At 41.8% G+C, this 16,729-nt stretch overlaps 1 protein-coding gene and 1 pseudogene across 2 annotated transcripts in view; both read left to right on the plus strand.

Moving 5' to 3' along the window:
• LOC121295617 (elongation of very long chain fatty acids protein 6) overlaps positions 1-9,367 on the plus strand; it is a 44,716-nt gene extending 35,349 nt beyond the window's left edge. For both annotated transcript variants that reach the window (XM_041220498.1, XM_041220506.1), the window contains exons 3-4: positions 5,312-5,463; positions 6,422-9,367. In XM_041220498.1, coding sequence (XP_041076432.1) covers positions 5,312-5,463; positions 6,422-6,849 — 580 coding nt within the window. In that variant the 3' untranslated portion in view covers positions 6,850-9,367. The remainder of the gene's footprint in view (positions 1-5,311; positions 5,464-6,421) is intronic.
• A 1,873-nt stretch (positions 9,368-11,240) lies between these two features.
• Positions 11,241-13,593, plus strand: LOC121326498 (annotated as a pseudogene).
• The last annotated feature ends 3,136 nt before the right edge of the window (positions 13,594-16,729 follow it).

Here is a 16,729-nt window from a genome sequence, read left to right on the forward strand (position 1 = left end):
GCCAGGGTGAAATGACCGAAATCAGCAACAGACTTCCTGGAAGGCAAGGCAAGCAAAATGTGAACATTCTTTAACCTAGTGTAGTACCAGATTTTTAAGAAAGGCACCTAAAAATGAACCAAACTGTCCAGGAATTGATTAAAACGTGCTGTACTGTAGGTAGATACAATGTGGTAATTACTATAATTGCGAACAAGTGAATGATTTCCGTTTGAAATAGTTGGAAGCAGTAAGCAAGTCAATCAGGCATAATATTAAAATCTAAGCATTATTAAAAACCACATTCTCCCACTAGACACCGTTGCTTATAGTTCATTGCATTAGCATTGTGGGTTAATGCACTGAATTTTTACTCATGGAAGTCCAAGGGTACAAATCAGGTTATAATTGAAATTAGGCTCAATTTAAATCTTCGTACTGTAGTCAAAATCTATATGCAAGTAGGTTCAATAAAGAGAGGTCAATAATTAGACATGGAGACTGAACTGCTTCCTCACCCTTCAAGAGTGTGAAAGTTTCAGGTGCTGCCAAAAGTTATTCACAAAGAATGATGTTGAACACCGTAAACTTAAAATATAAATGTAGTATTGAAATTATATTAAAAACATATGTATTTGAAGTTCAGTGATCCTCAATATGTCCAACTGATAAGCAAGCTTGCTTCTGTTAAATGATGTATTTATTTCTAATCCATCCAGTAACTGCATGAAAATACATCACTGCATGACTGTGAGGTGCCTAGTGTTGTTTTAGGTTTTTGGTAGTTTGCATCTCTTGTATATTTTACATCCGTCCTTTTCTGGAATACATCTAAAACATTGGGATGTCTATTTGCTATTTGCTTAGCATATTCAGTTCACATTATCGTTCTAGCAATAGGTCCAAAAAAATCCAAAATGTAATTTGGGGGTTGTTGGGCCATATTTTATGCCTGCAAATTTAACAGAAGCACCTAATGAGCCCCTTAGCATTGGTATACAAACTACCAGTTAACGAACATATTCTTCTTGTTTACATTCACTTTATATATCATTTTCTTTCAGTCTTCACATCCTGGTGACCTTTAACAACATTTAATTTTTAAGCACTCCTGTGGCCTCCAAAAAGCTAAAAAAAAAAAAGTTTTTTTTGATGGCGGTGGTAGTGGCATCAAGCAGGAGAAACTGCTCCTTTATATGAGATAAGGACTCTTCTAATAGCTATTGAGGCCTCAGGGATTCTATAAACTGCGCTCTAAAAAGTCACCATGAGGTATGATTATTTACAAAGTGATTCTAAACAACAACAATACACAAGTTAAGATTGCTGTGATATTTACTACGAATATCAAGTTGCTTTAAATCTTGTTCTACATAATTATTTATAATGTGTGCATGTGAAATGTGACATAAATGTACTGTATATTTCTGGTCTTATTAAAGTGACAGTGTGAAATGAAACCTGGTTTATAATTTTCTTAAACTTAATTGCCTTGCAGATTAGCAGTGCTTTCATTACCAGTTTTGTAATTCTCTAAATGTTATTTATATATGCTGTATAAAGTACAGGGATATAATTGTTTCAGGATTGTAATGTTGCCTTGCTTCTAGAATCCCAGCTGATGGTTCTCACTTTACAGACTGCTGTGGTAAGCAGTTATTTTTGATGTCTTAAATACTAGAGGATAACCTACGATAGGTTGGGCAAAATGTGCGTATCTACTCAGTCAGTAATGGCAACTGGGGGGCTTCACCATTCTGCAGCACAGATGATTGTTAACATCAGAACATAATCTTCCCAGCAACAACAAAAACGCACATAATATAAAATATTTTGTAAACGTTTTAATTATTGTGTTAGTTATTGAAACAACAATAACTTAAGCAACAATCCAATCTGTTTTTAGGTGACTTTCCTTCAAGTATTGAATTTGCTTGTACTGTACTTGCATGCAAAAACCTAGGCTGTTTCTTTTTTTTCAGAACAGACTTATCATTCATACTGTTAAGTACAGCCTTCATTCCATGCCCAAAGGACAAATTGTTTAGTTAATCTTTGCAGGTTCACTGCATATTAAATACAGTGTGTAACTGCTATACCTCATAGGCTTTTGGGGTGCTGATGTTTTGCCAGTTGAGGCCGGTTGACATATAAAATTGATATATAAAATAAAAAAATATCGAACAATGTCCAATCACTGTTTTGTCGACAATATATTACATATGCAATACTGTATAAAATATGGTTTGGAGATTAATAGCCGGTTCATTTACCAGCCTGACTTTTTTTCACAGTGACCAACTCAAAAGGAATTTTAACACCAAACATTTTTTCGAACCTAAACTGTATATTCTTTTTGCATTAGCCCAGACCTAAATGGTTCTATTTAAGCAATAGAGCCCGTTGATGCGGGCTGTACCATGTGGTAGATGACCACCACTGGAATTAATGCGTCCCAAACCGTAGGTGAGGGCTCTAACGAAAGTCAAGGTTTTATAACTCTTACTGTCTCTCTGTTTCCTTTCTCCAAACTCTCTGCACCCTCATCAACTCCACTGGAGCAGCTGCTTCGCTTTTATATATGTGGCTGTCTCCCAGTTAGGAATTACTTGATTAATTGGGACATGGCCACATTACGGACAAGTAAAACAATAATATCAATACATTTAAATTATAATACAACACATACAAAACAAAATACAAGCAATGTAACATGCCACATTCCCTGAAATAGAAAAGTACCCATTAACCTTCAAGGTCGCTGCATCCATGATTGCAGCAGGCTTGAAAGAAAAATGATGCTGAGATCTATAAGCGCAGTCCTTTTAATACCTCAGAGGTGGAGTCATGACAGTAGTAGAATACAGCAAGGTATGTAGTTGTTCAGTACAAGTACAAGCTGACGTAAGTACTGGGGGAGGAAGAAAAGGAGATATGATTTGGAGAGATTAAGTTTAAGATGATGCGGGTGCATCCAGGAGGAGATGGCCGTGAGGCAGATAGTGATACTGGAGGAAATGTTGGAGTTGGAGGGGGGAAAAGAGAGGAAGATCTGGGCATCATCATCATAGAAATGATACAAAAAGCCATGGGAGGAGATGTGGGGACCCAGGGAGCAGGTGTAGAGAGAAAACAGGAGAGGTCCCAGGACTGAGCCTTGGGGGACGCCCGTCAAAAGAGAGGGTGAGCCACATCAGGACACTTTGTACGTGATAGGAGGAGAACCAGGCAAGAGCAGTGCCAGAGATTCCAAGGCAGCGAGGGAATAGAGAGAGTAGAGAGAATAGAGTGGTTGACTGTGTCAAAGGCAACAGAGAGGCTTAGGAGAATTAGGACAGAGGAGAGGGAGGTGGCACAGGCAGAGAGTAGAGAGTTAGTGATAGAGAGAAGAGCAGTTTCATTGGTGTGCTGGGCAAAAACCAGACTGGAGAGGGTTGAGCAGAGAGTGTTCTGACAAGAAAGCAGAGAGCTGGTGATGTAGTGCTCGCTCAAGGGTTTTATAGAGGAAAGGGAGAAGGGAGACAGGACAGTAGTTTTGGCTGGTGGGTTTATGCCTCTGGAGCAGGGAGCAGGGAGCAAATTTTTAGCAGAGCACAGTTTAATACAAGCTGGGTGGAGCACTGAGGAGAGCCAGGGTTGGGATGAGAAGGAGCAAGCAGGTTGAGAGGTGAGGAGGAGAAGATGGCTGAGGTTGCTGAGTCTACAGATAGATGGGAGGAGTTGATGGAGGGGAGGTGTGAGAGAGCAGCAGAGGAAAAGACTGAAGGGGAGAGAGAACAGGTTACAGAGGGGTTCGGTGGAGCAGGAACGGATGAGAGCGACAATGAGGAGATAAAGTAGTGAGCAGAGATATCAGGAGGAGTGATTGAGAGGGTGGGCAGAAAATAGTCTCTAGAGGTCCAGTTGATGATGGGGGGGGACTGAAGGCAAAGGAGTGAAGAAGGGGAAAAATCCAGCAGAGTGGTTAAGGTTGTAGAGGTGGATGTTGAAGTCATCTAATAGGGGAGGGAAGAGAGGAGGAAGTCAAGCTCATGAATAAAGTGATTAAGGGGTCCAGGAGGGCAGTGGAGAACAATGAGGAGGCAACAAGCGAAAGTAATTTCAACAGCGTGAAACTCAAAGGTGCTAACAGAGAGAGAGGAGAGAGCAGGTGGGACGGAAAAGTGCAGAGAAAGAGAGAGCAGAAGTCCTGTTCCCCACCCTGTCCAAAGGGGCGAGGAGAGTGGGACAGGACATAGAGAGAGGAAAGGGTGGCCGGAGTGGTAGTGTTATCAAGGGAGATCCAGGTTTCAGTGAGAGCAAGGAAGTCAAGCGAGAGATGAGAGGAAAAAGCCGAGTATAAAGTCAGCTTTCTTGCAAGCCAAGAGACAATTCTAGAGGTCACCAAAGAGAGGTCCCCCCCCCCCCCCCCCCGTGGGGGGGTGGTAGGGTTGGGAAGGGGGTGAGCAGAGGAAAGGGGGAGAGGCAGGGAGATCAGGTCAGAGGAGTTCGATTTGTGGCAGAGAGGAGCCAGATGACAGGAGCGGGAGGAGAGGATTACAGGAATATTAAAGTTAGTCATGGTAGAGAGCAGTTGAGGAGAGGGAGTAGAAGTGGAAGTGGGAGAGGGTGGTGTCGAGGCGAAAAGAGACAGGTACAAGAGGAGCCAGAGCATTAAGTGACAGATACAAAAGAACAAAATATACGCAAACCTGTTCTGGAGTTGAAGCCTTCATAATTGTTGCTTGGGTACAAAAGTTTGCAGCTGGTCCACATTGGCCTGTCCTCATGTGGACTACCACACTTTAGACTTTTAGACTACCGGCCCTTTGGTGATGAGGTCCTTCGGTGAGCTGGCACTACTATTTCAAGGAACCAGGGTTATGATTAAAAAAAAAAAAAAAGTTTTAAGATTTCCAGTTCTGCATGGTAGATCAGTCTATGTTACTGTCTTTGCTGTGCTGTGCTTGACGTACTTTTTGTCATGAAGCACAAAGGTAAGACTATTTCTTTTTATAAGTGTGGTCATTTGTCAGAGTAGATAGAGTGAAACAGATCAACAGATAGGCATGTGGATTTTGGATAAAAGCATTTTTGAGTTGGCTCGTTACTATGAAACTAGTCACAAGATGAAAGATACTGATATTAAGCATCCCTGAAGCCAAACTGAAGCACAGGTCTCTATGAGTGAAGAATGCGATTGACTAATCATAGCTATTTTTTTCTACAGTATTTGCTATGTACAAAGCATATCAACTGAGATATGTTTATACAAGTTTGTATAATTTGAATGCTTGCTACCTGCCTTAGTACTCTGCAATGACACCTTTCTCTTTGTTTCTTTGGCATGCAGTATTTTTGGTGCTGCCCGCACAGGGGGATATATGGTTTATATTCTGATGACCAAAGGGCTAAAGCAGTCAGTTTGCGATCAGAGTTTCTACAATGGACCAGTCAGCAAATTCTGGGCTTATGCATTTGTGCTAAGCAAGGCTCCTGAACTTGGTAAGTGATGTGCAGTTAAAAAAAAAATATATATATATATATATAATTCTTAACTAAAGGCTCCATGATCATATTGTGTTTTTCATTTTCCACTCGCTTTACCTCCTTACGTTTACTCAATTACTGGATATCACACTTACAAATTGTGGTAGCTCTGACACTTGAGAAGGTAATAGCATAGCAATTACTGGACAAGTTTCCTTTATTTGAAGTTCATTGGTCTGTGATAACTCCATTAGGATGGAACACATAATTGTATACCATTATAGGACACCTCTGTATTCAAACAGTAGGTGTGCATGCAGAATGTTCTTTTGCATCAAAGTTGTTCAGCCGAGGTCCGTTAAACCTTTAAAGAAAGCTATAATAACACTATGATGCTGGTCAGCCTGCCTCAGAAATGAGACCATAGTCTATCATACTGTAACTGGCTTCTTAATTGTTTAGACTTGATGTTGTCAACACAGTGTTAATAACAAGCAGTGCTCAGCATATAGAACACATTAACACAGACGGTTATTAGCTACAGATCTAATTAGCGAATACATAAGAATTTGCTTGAGGATAAGTAATTGGCCATAGTAGTGGTAGTTTTAATGGTTGTTATTTTTAATTATATGAGATTTTTTTTAGAAACAGCTATGTTCATGTTAATTATACCAGATGAAAACTGGGTTAATTGTAAGAAGATAAGTAACTTTAGGCCTCAATAGGGTTGTGCATTACAGAATAAAAACTGGCATACTCATTGTAAAATGGAACACCTATAGCTTCTGTCAAAGGTTTGTTAAATGTATTAACGTAGATCAGCTATACGCTCCTCTGAAAAGCCAAACGGGCCCTTTCTGTGCTGCTGTGTACGAAGGAGCCAAACTTGTGCATTCTGTTTTGGAGTAGCTAAGAACAATGACTGTTCATCATCCTTCATGTCTAATGCAATGTCCTGTCTTTTATTCAGGAGACACAATCTTCATTATACTGAGGAAACAGAAGCTCATCTTCCTGCACTGGTACCACCACATCACTGTGCTCCTCTACTCCTGGTACTCGTACAAGGACATGGTGGCCGGAGGGGGCTGGTTCATGACCATAAACTACCTGGTGCATGCAGTCATGTACTCCTACTACGCCTTGCGAGCAGCTGGCTTCCGGGTGTCCCGCAAGTTCGCCATGATCATCACCCTCACGCAGATCACCCAGATGGTGGTGGGCTGCATAGTCAACTACCTGGTCTTCTCCTGGATGCAGCAAGGACAGTGTCCGTCACACGTGCAGAACATTGTGTGGTCCTCCCTCATGTACCTCAGCTACTTTGTGCTCTTCTGCCAGTTCTTCTTTGAGGCGTACATCCACAAGAGCAAAAAAAATGCAGGCAAGGTCGAGTAGAATTGTGGAAAAAGACCCAAACCGTAGCTCAGGAGCAGGCGATGACTGATGCAGAGTTGTCGTTTAAAGGGAGCGTGAAGCCATATCTGGCACAGCTTACACAACGTAGCCTGTCCAACAGCAAGCTTGGTTTAACCCAGTAAATGTGTGAACCTTTTCTTTTCAAGGTTTGAGGACTGTCTGTGTTATCTACACACACACAAAAAAAAATGATGAACTAATAATGATTCTTACCAATAGTACCTGATGCACTAGCACTGCAAAGAAGTAGTACTAGCAGAATAAAATTCTGTTGCATATTTCATTTTGTTTCCATTCCTCCCCTGCCCCCTGCGTAGAGAATTTTAGACATGTCAAAAGGAATATAGGTAATGACACCTATAAGTGAGGTAAATTATGTTTTAAATGCTTTTGCATCTACACACCCTTCTGATGTAAACTGGGTGGAAATATTGAAATGCAATGTGATTATTATTGCAAACTTCTTCATCAAGTTAGAATCTGACTAAAATATTTATTTTTAAAATACCTTTAAAAGGGATAACACAGTTTGAGTCGTATGATCAAAATAACATTACCAACAATTAAGATAATCTCAAGTTGAAATTATCCCAAAATGGAAACGCCACCATCTACTACTGCGGCATCTGCCTTTTTTCTTTTTTTTTTTTTACTAATCTGCTTCATATACAGTTACACAACACATGGAAGTAATGGGCTTTCACACTGGAAAATAGTGCACAGAGCACACTAGCTTGCCATACTCTAGTACATGTGGAAGATACAGTAATTTAATTCCTATTTTGAAGGGGAAAAAAAAAACTAATAAACATTGCAAATAAAGAATGGGAGAGGTTAGCGGAACTTCTAACAAATATTTGTTAACATATCAAATATTGTTTGTAGTAATTCATACAATCAGAAGTATTATCTCATGCACTGCGTACATTCAGTTTGTTAGATAATGTGTAGGTAGGTAGTATGCAAAACCCTGATTATTTTTTTTTTTTTTTTAAGTGGGGAACAGTACAATCTTTTATTGTATTTTAATTTTATTTAAAATAAGAGCCCTCTGATACATAGTTCTTCATGGGGCAGAGCCTTTCTTTAACTATCCCCAGGTTTGAGCTGTTTTTATTTTCAAATTGACATGCACTGTCAAGAGTACAGTTGTTTGTGCACCTTCAAAAAAATATCATATACCCTTGAGGTAGATAAAAAATGCCTTGTTAATTTGTTAGTTAGGTAGCAGCTTGGATCTGCTATATCTAAATACAGCTAACCATATCTGCTAATGACAGAAACTTCCACACTTGGTAGAATCCTAGTTTAACCTCATAGTTCAACAAACACACATATCTACAGTAGTTTCCTAATGTTATCAGCTGTTATGATGTGATTACTTGGTTTAAGTGTTGGTAAGGGTTAGATATCACAAACTATTTAATTTATTAAGAGCAAATGTTTAGCTCTTTTAAATAAAAAGTAATGTTCTTAAAATATGAACTATTATAATATTCTTTACAGTGAATATACTATTCTTTATAGTGAAGTGCATATGAAATCAATGTGATAGAAGCACATTAAAAACAGGATAAAATTGTATGTAACCTATGAATAGAAATATGCTCAAAATATAATACGGAAGGAACATATATATATTATCTTGTATCAAGCTCTACACTTCTAAGAAATGTTTGTGTTTGCATACAACAATTCTATAGGGACATAATGTGCTGCTATAAAATATAATTTACATTTAAGGCTTTATAAAAAGATACAATGACTGGGTGATTTCTGATTGATTGGTTGTCCGGTGTCTGTGAACATAAGTGCCAATTCCAGTGATTTTAAAAAGGGACACCGTATGAAAAATTAAATATATATGTTGCTACTTTAGTAAGAATGTCATATTCATAAAGTGTTAGAATGGCAGACAAGGTATTGCTATCCTATGAGTTTTCAAGCATACTGACGATTTATGAATACTGCTCATGGTGAACAGTTTGTTGTATCACAGTGGCCAGCCATGCAAAGACGAGATATGTTTGTACATTAGTCAATGTATTACATTTTGTTGAAGGTAGTCTGAAAGCAGTGTATTGTTAATCATTATCCATTATAGGCAACACAGTTGTTATTAGCAGTGTAGCACTGACTTAATAAGGTAAAACAGTTTACTATATTTTATAGAGATAATTTTTTGTGCACAGCCAAATCTCACTTTACTGTGCTGTAGCATTGTGCGTTGTCAAAGTTTTTGCTGCGGTTTGATTTTTCAGGGTAACAGTCTTTGTAACAGTTATGTCAGAGCGTACCGAAAAATGACCTGCTTACCTCTCTAAAACAGCCTCACACACAAACCTGTGATATGGCAGCTGTTAAATGTTGCACTCTGTGTACCCATTAGTTCAGGCTAATTGTGTCGTGTTTTGTCCTTTTCACTATGTGTTCTGTGTATTCACTGCAGATTCAACATAGTAATGGATTAGCACCCATGTTTACACTGAATTATGTGTCTGCCTGTATCATTAAAATACATTTTTAAATAACAAAAAAAAGTGTTGTGTTGATTTCCTCAAAATAGTATTATAATGCTGTAGTCATTATTGTTGATATTGGGAGCAAGCGAAAAACATGCCAATAAACCTACAGCGCCACCATGGGAAGCCAGGAAGGCACTGATTCAACGTGAATATTGAAGGCGATTTAAATATGTCCCTCAGTGATAGCTGCCTCTAATTCTGCAGCACATTCTATTCTCCATAACGCCTCTTTCAGCCATCACCTTTTAGACAGCACAGATTGCTGATGTTTCACAAGGAATATTCGTGGATATCAAAGCACTTGCCTAGTGCGTTCCTGTCTTTCAGAACCTAACTGACTTGCTACAGCGCTTGCGTACTACAGAAGACATGTCAGGAACAAGACATTGCAGTCTACTTTAATCCAAGATATTTAGTTTATACTGGCATACATGGTACAGCAGTTCATATGCACACGGTCTCACGCACAGCAGATGGTTTTGTCTGATTGAGTGTTCCATGAAAGTTACTGCAAAACGGAACACAGCTCAAAGTGGCAGTTTGATTAATATACAAATTATTTGAGTGTGGCTTATTGGAACTTATTAAGGGTATCATTATAACATCATTAACAGTCTTCTTGATTTTAGTTTTAATAACCCTTGAATCCCCACAAAAAGGGCGAGGGAGATAGAATGCCAAAAAAATAAACTTTGAACCGAAATGTATGACTTGCTGGATGGTTCTTGCAAAATAATCCATTTTGATTCTGAAATTGTACACAATACATGCACTGCCAGCAACATTTGTGTATTGAATTTGGACCATAAAATCAGAAGGCAGCAAACTCACATTTTTGGACCTAACAAGTTATGCAGTCATTGAATACTTTTAACACCAGCAAAATCTGTTTTGAAATACATCTCGAGTATCAAGGAAAGGGACAGATGTGCAGGACTAGCTTAACCTATTAGTTCTAGTTCCCTTTCAATTCGAAAATAACCACTAACGTATGGGATATTGCCATCAGGTAGTAGGGATTGGCTGAGCTTTATAGCAAAGCTGCCGATAGGCCTCTGCGTGAGCTGTCGTGTAAGCCCGCCCCCCTGGGAGCTTACTATACGCAGCGCGCAGAGACTCTCTTCCTCTTTTGTCTTCAGCATTGGTAGCGGTAGGTACTAGAGCCCGTGACTGTCTGTACTCACAAAGCTTAGGCTTGAGAAGCTGGTTTTTGCCCCTTCTCTGAGTTTATTTCAGTTACGTTTATTGGTCACTGGATTTTATAATTGTGTTATATATATTTTTTATATATATTACTTTATATATCCTTCACGCTTTGCTTCGGCATCGCGTTTTTGTGTAAGCTTGTGGTCTCCGTCTTCTCCTGTATTATAATTATTTATATTTATTAATATTATTTATATACTGTGTGTTTTTGGGTTGTATATATTATTTTTCATATATATACACGCGCATATTGCAGCTTCGGTCTTGCATGACTAGACCGTGTGTGTGTGTGTGTGTGGAGTCTGCTTTGCAGCCTGCTATTATCTTCCACTGCTGTGTGTTCCCCACCATGTGGTAGCTGTACGGTTTGCCCTACAGCCCATTTACAGTACACCAAGCACTGCAGTGTTCCAGATTAATAATAAAAAAATTTAAAAAAATCCCTTTCACCAGAAGAAGACGACAAGCACATTTTCCCCAGCACCAAGGTAGGTATATAAACACCAAATAGACACGTGTCCTAACAAGCAGTGCAGGACCACAGAAACACACCTTAAAAAAGGGTACTCTGCGGCCACGGAGGCAGTCAGGCTGTCTATTATAGCCAGTCTACTGACGGTGTACCAGGCGGCACTGATAATGGAATTACCTGAGTGCCCTTCTGAGGCCCTCAGAGGCGAGCTGGGTACTGTCAGCCAGCTGCTGGTAAGGTTGGCCCAGTTAAACACGCGGGCGCAAGGCAGGAGCATTGCTTCCATGGTGGTGGCCAGAAGACAGCTCTGGCTCTCGCAGGCAAGAGTGCAGGAGCCTGATAAGGCCCCCTTGCTGGACGCTCCAATCACTCCCGGACACACGTTTGGTTCGGCAGTGGAAGAGATGCTGCAACGCTTCGCCAATGCACGGGAGGCGTCACAGCGAATGGCCAAAATGTGGCCAAGTAAGCAGTTCCAGCTGAAGCGGCCTCAGGAACAGCCTTGGCATAAGACGACACCACAGCAACAGGCGCAACCTCGGGGTAGTAGGACTTCCCGCGCAGGTCCATCAGCACGCAGCCAGCCTGGTTTTCCAAGACCGCGCCACGTGGAATGGCGCCCTAGAGGTGGTGGCAAGTTGCGTCCTCGTGGCGCTAGCCAGGCCCCTTGTGAGCGAGCCCAACCAAAGCAGCCCTGAGACATTCAGGCAGCTATTACACCCTTACACAGTTCCATAGATCCAGTTCTGGCAACAGTGCGCCAACGACATCTGGGTGCACAAGACCATCTCCCCTGGGTTCACCCTTCAGTTCCGGTTAAAACCTCCCCCCTTCAGGGGGGTGGTCGTAACTGCAGTAAAGGACTCGGTTCAGTCCTCAGCCCTGAATGCGGAGATACAGGCACTGCTCAGGAAGCGTGCCATTCAACAAGTAGACCCTGCTCTGATCGACCAGGGGTTCTATTCAAAGTACTTCCTAGTGCCCAAAAAGAACGGCGGGTTCCGCCCTATTTTAGATCTGCGAGCACTGAACAGATACCTACGGCGGTTATCGTTCAGGATGCTTACACACAGACACATTATCCAGTCAGTTCGACTGGTTTACCACCGTGGACCTGACAGATGCGTACTTTCACGTTCCCATCTGTCCGGGTCACAGGAAGTATCTGCATTTCGCATTCCAGAGCAGGGTGTACGAGTTTTGTGTTCTCCCATTCAGTCTGTCTCTAGCTCCTTGAACCTTTTCCAAATGTATGGATGCCATTTTAGCTCCTTTGCGGGCTCAAGGTGTCCGACTGCTGAACTATCTGGAGGACTGGCTCGTCTGCGCGCAGTCCAAGGAGCAGCTGGCTCAGCACACAGTGATGGTTACGAACTATCTTCAGCGGCTGGGTCTGAAGGTCAATTCAGAGAAGAGACGCCTCGTGCCAAGCCAACAGACCAGGTTCGTGGGGTTGCGTCTGGACTCAGTGTCCATGGAAGCGACCCTGTCGACAGAAAGAGTTGCCTCGCTGGAACAGTGTCTCTCCCTGTTCAGGTTGAGAGAAACAATCAGCATGGAGCTGTGTCAGCGCATGCTGGGGCTGATGGCTGCCACCTAACAAGCCCTTTCCTTGGGCTTATTACACCAGATACCTCTACAGGCCTAGTTCAATGCCTTCGCGTTACATCCGCGGAGAGACAAACATCGCAGGTTGTCGGTATCCAGGACCTGCTGGGAAGCACTGCGCTGGTGGAAAGTTCCAGCAGACATCCGCCAGGGCGTTCTCCTGGGTCCCATCTTCCGGAGGGAAGTGGTTACGACCGACGCTTCCAACCAAGGTTGGGGAGCAGTCTGGAACGGCTCAGGGATCCGCGGAGTGTGGTCAGGACCCTGGAGGTCAGCCTACATCAACGCTCTAGAACTCAGAGCAGTGGACCTCGCACTTCGGCACTTCTTGCCAGTGCTTCTGGGCAAGCACGTGTTGGTGCGGTCAGACAACACCACGGTTGTGGCGTATATCTAAATCGCCAGGTTGGCCTACGGTCCCCCCGCCTTCAGCGCTCAGTTCACCTGCCGGGCAGAGTCAATTACGCAGCGGACCTCCTATCCAGAGGAGGCCCTCTTGCAGGAGAATGGCGTCTCCACCCTCAGGTGGTAGAGCGCATCTGGGAATGGTTTGGCAGAACGCAGGTGGATCTCTTCGCTTTGCGAGAGACCACACACTGCCCCCTATGGTTCTCGGTGAGGGATCCCGACAGCCCCCTAGGAGTCAACGCACTGGCTCACGATTGGCTGCCAGTCCTCATATATGCATTTCCACCGACTCCAATGCTCCCCGCCTTCTTAGAGAAGGTCAGGGTAGAGCGAGCGACAGTGATTCTGATCGCTCCTCGGTGGCCTCGGAGAGGGTGGTTCCCGAGCATGTTGCAGTTACTGCATGGTCAACCGCGGGAGCTTCCCCTGCGAGCAGACCTACTGTCCCAGGCCGAAGGTCGGCTTTGGCACCCGAGCCCCAAGCTCATGCAGCTATGGGCTTGGCCCCTGAACGGAAGCGCCTGTCAGCCTTAGGGCTTTCGACAGCAATGATCTTGACCATTCAGAGCGCCAGAGCGCCCTCTACCAGGTCGCAGCACATGTACAAATGGCAGTTGTTCGAAGATTGGTGTCTGGCGGGGGGCCATGACCCAATATCTTGTCCTATGGCAGTAATATTACAGTTTCTGCAGGCCTGCCATGTACGCATTGACGGATTATCACCGGGTTGCCATTTTTTGGCATCTCAGTTCCTTAAAGGCGCAAGACACTTGCAACCTCCAAGAGTGACCAACTTACCGTCATGGAGCCTTGACGTGGTGCTAGAAGCCCTTACCAAGGCACCGTTTGAGCCTCTCCACTCAGTGGATATGTGAAAACCGCGTTTTTGCTGTCAGCAAAACGCGTCAGTGAATTACATGCACTGTCAGTGCACCCTTCACGTATCCGCTTCACAGGAGACGGTTCTAAGGTCTCCATGCGTACAAATCCAGCCTTTCTGCCAAAGGTTATATCCCCGTTCCATATGAACCAGCCGGTCGAGTTGATGGCGTTCCATCCTCCTCCCTTTTCCTCTCCAGAGGAACAACGGTTACACATGCTCTGCCCTGTGCGGGCATTGAGGTGTTATATTGACCGTACAACGACCGTGAGGCAAACAGAACAACTGTTCATATGCCATGGTTCTAAGACGTTGGGTCAGCCGTTGTCAAAACAACGCCTTTCCCACTGGATAGTGGATGCTATTAAATTAGCCTATGAGTCTGCAGGCCTTCCACCGCTAGGGCAGTTGAAGGCGCATTCCACTAGGGGTATGGCAACGTCCTGGGCCCTCTTTAGAGGGGTGCCAGTGTCTGATATTTGCGCGGCAGCCAGTTGGGCTACACCGCATACCTTTATGAGGTTTTACAGATTAAACGTGCTGGATTCCTCTACTCCATTATTTGGAGCATCTGTACTACACTCTGTGGCACCTCAGGATGCCAATGTAGTGTCTGATACCCCACCTTAGGACAGGTGTCATTGCGAGCATAGACGCTGAGGTGCAGTTCCGCATATGCCTAGATGTATTGCCTACACAATTGCGTTATGACGTAAGTCTCTCCTACTGTCGAGAATCCTCCCTTGCGACAGCTTGGGTACACTGTTCCCATACGTTAATGGTTATTTTCAAATTGAAAGGGAACGATAGGTTGCGAATGCAACCCCGGTTCACTGAAAGAGAAAATAACCATTAACCCACGAGGTTGCTCCGGAAGTCTTCTCGGCCCGAAGAGCAAAAGAGGAAGAGAGTCTCTGCGCGCTGCGTATAGTAAGCTCCCAGGGGGGCGGGCTTACACGGCAGCTCGCGCAGAGGCCTATCGGCAGCTTTGCTATAAATCCCTTCCCTACTACCTGACGGCAATGTCCCATACGTTAATGGTTATTTTCTCTTTCAGGGAACCAAGGTTGCATCCGCAACCTATCGTTCTATTGCTTTTTGCTTCAATATAATACCATGTGAGTCTCTGTCTTAATTACAGGTTTGCAATACAGAAAGGCAGTCACTCTAATAGATCTCTAAATGAAAAGGGGCCGAACAGAGTGGTCTTAATATTAAGTTACTCAAGAGAATTACTGTATACTATTACCACACTGTAATGATGTTTTTGGAAATACCCAAATAAGCCTAATGAATTAAATTTTCCATTATACACACTGAAAAAGAATTTGCGTTGAAACGCTTGTCTTTGAATTGATTTAGTTTGTTTTAGTATTTCTAAATTTATCTCTATGGGGTGCTTTATAGTTATGGGTGAAATTACTGTTTTTCACAAAATAAAAGAAAAAAAATCAACACTTAACACATGTTGTGCCATCCTGCTTTTTAACTGTGAGAGTGGGAGAGGTTGAATGAAATGTATATTCTGTCAAGCACAGAAAACATATCAGTCTCAGTACCTTCAAAGACTTGTAGTAAAATAATTTAAAAAACGATCTAAACAAGCGAGAACTGTGAAAACAGCACTGACCATAAATGAAGGTTAAAAAAAGGAACAGCCTAATCTATCGCAGTTGATCTTTTTTTTTTTTAACTTAGTGTACATAGCACCACCTAGTGGAACTTTTCTTTATTTGAAAGGTGTTTATTCAAAAGGAAGTCAGGCAACCCGACTGGTGGTGTAATTATGATTTCTTTTTTTAATAATAATAAACAGCCAATTTATGATTAAATGTATTTTAAGCACAAGAAATATGAATTTTAACTGCAGCTGGTTTTCATCAATTTCTATATAGTTGCGTGCTGTGTGATAGATCACACAAATAAAAGGAGCTGCACTTGTTTCTGACACTTTTACTGTATGAGTGAAATGGTCAAGTAGAACCTTCCCTGAATTGAGACAACTGAGAATGTCTTCTTCATTTGTCAGACTGATCTGAAGTACAACTCGTTTTTGTTTTTAATAGAAATGTATTGTTTCTCTTGCCTTTTGATCCAAAAAATATCACAAATCACAAAATCTTTTGAATTTAAAGACAATTAAAAGAATAATAAATACTGTTACTAGTAGTGTGATTTTTTTTTATTTTGTTTTTTTTGTTTTTTTTAAGACCTTTTTAAACTAATAATTATTGATGGTAATTATCTTATAGACATCTGTCCAGGGCAGATGCTAATCTTAAGGTTAATCCCAGTGAGTCTGCCAAAGGGTTAATGTCCCCCAACATGATTTAAAAAAAAAAAAAAAAAAAAAAAGTAGCACTTTTAATTAAGTAATTAATTAATTAATTAATTAATTAATTAATTTTTTATTGAATATAACAGCTATTTTTAAGTACTACCAAAGTATTATTCTTTAAAATGCCGCTATGGAATATAAAATACCATATATTGTCTTTGCTAAATTAAAATCTTCAATCACAGTTATTTTTATAGTTATAGTTTTCCTAAATTTACTTTATGGGAAACCATTTTTTTAGTATCTGTACCAAGACCAAAATGTAAGAGAGGCCATTTCTCTCATATTTGTTGGTGCAGATTTTTCCCAGCTCACCCCTCCTGTCATCCTGTTTATTTTTCTACTTATTTATTTATGAACGCAAGGGCAAGGCAGGAATAAGGGGTTTAAGACCATTTTATATTATAAAAATTATAAAACAG

Source organism: Polyodon spathula, chromosome 2 (genome assembly GCF_017654505.1).
Source record: "Polyodon spathula isolate WHYD16114869_AA chromosome 2, ASM1765450v1, whole genome shotgun sequence".
In the NCBI taxonomy this organism is placed as follows: Eukaryota; Metazoa; Chordata; class Actinopteri; order Acipenseriformes; family Polyodontidae; genus Polyodon; species Polyodon spathula.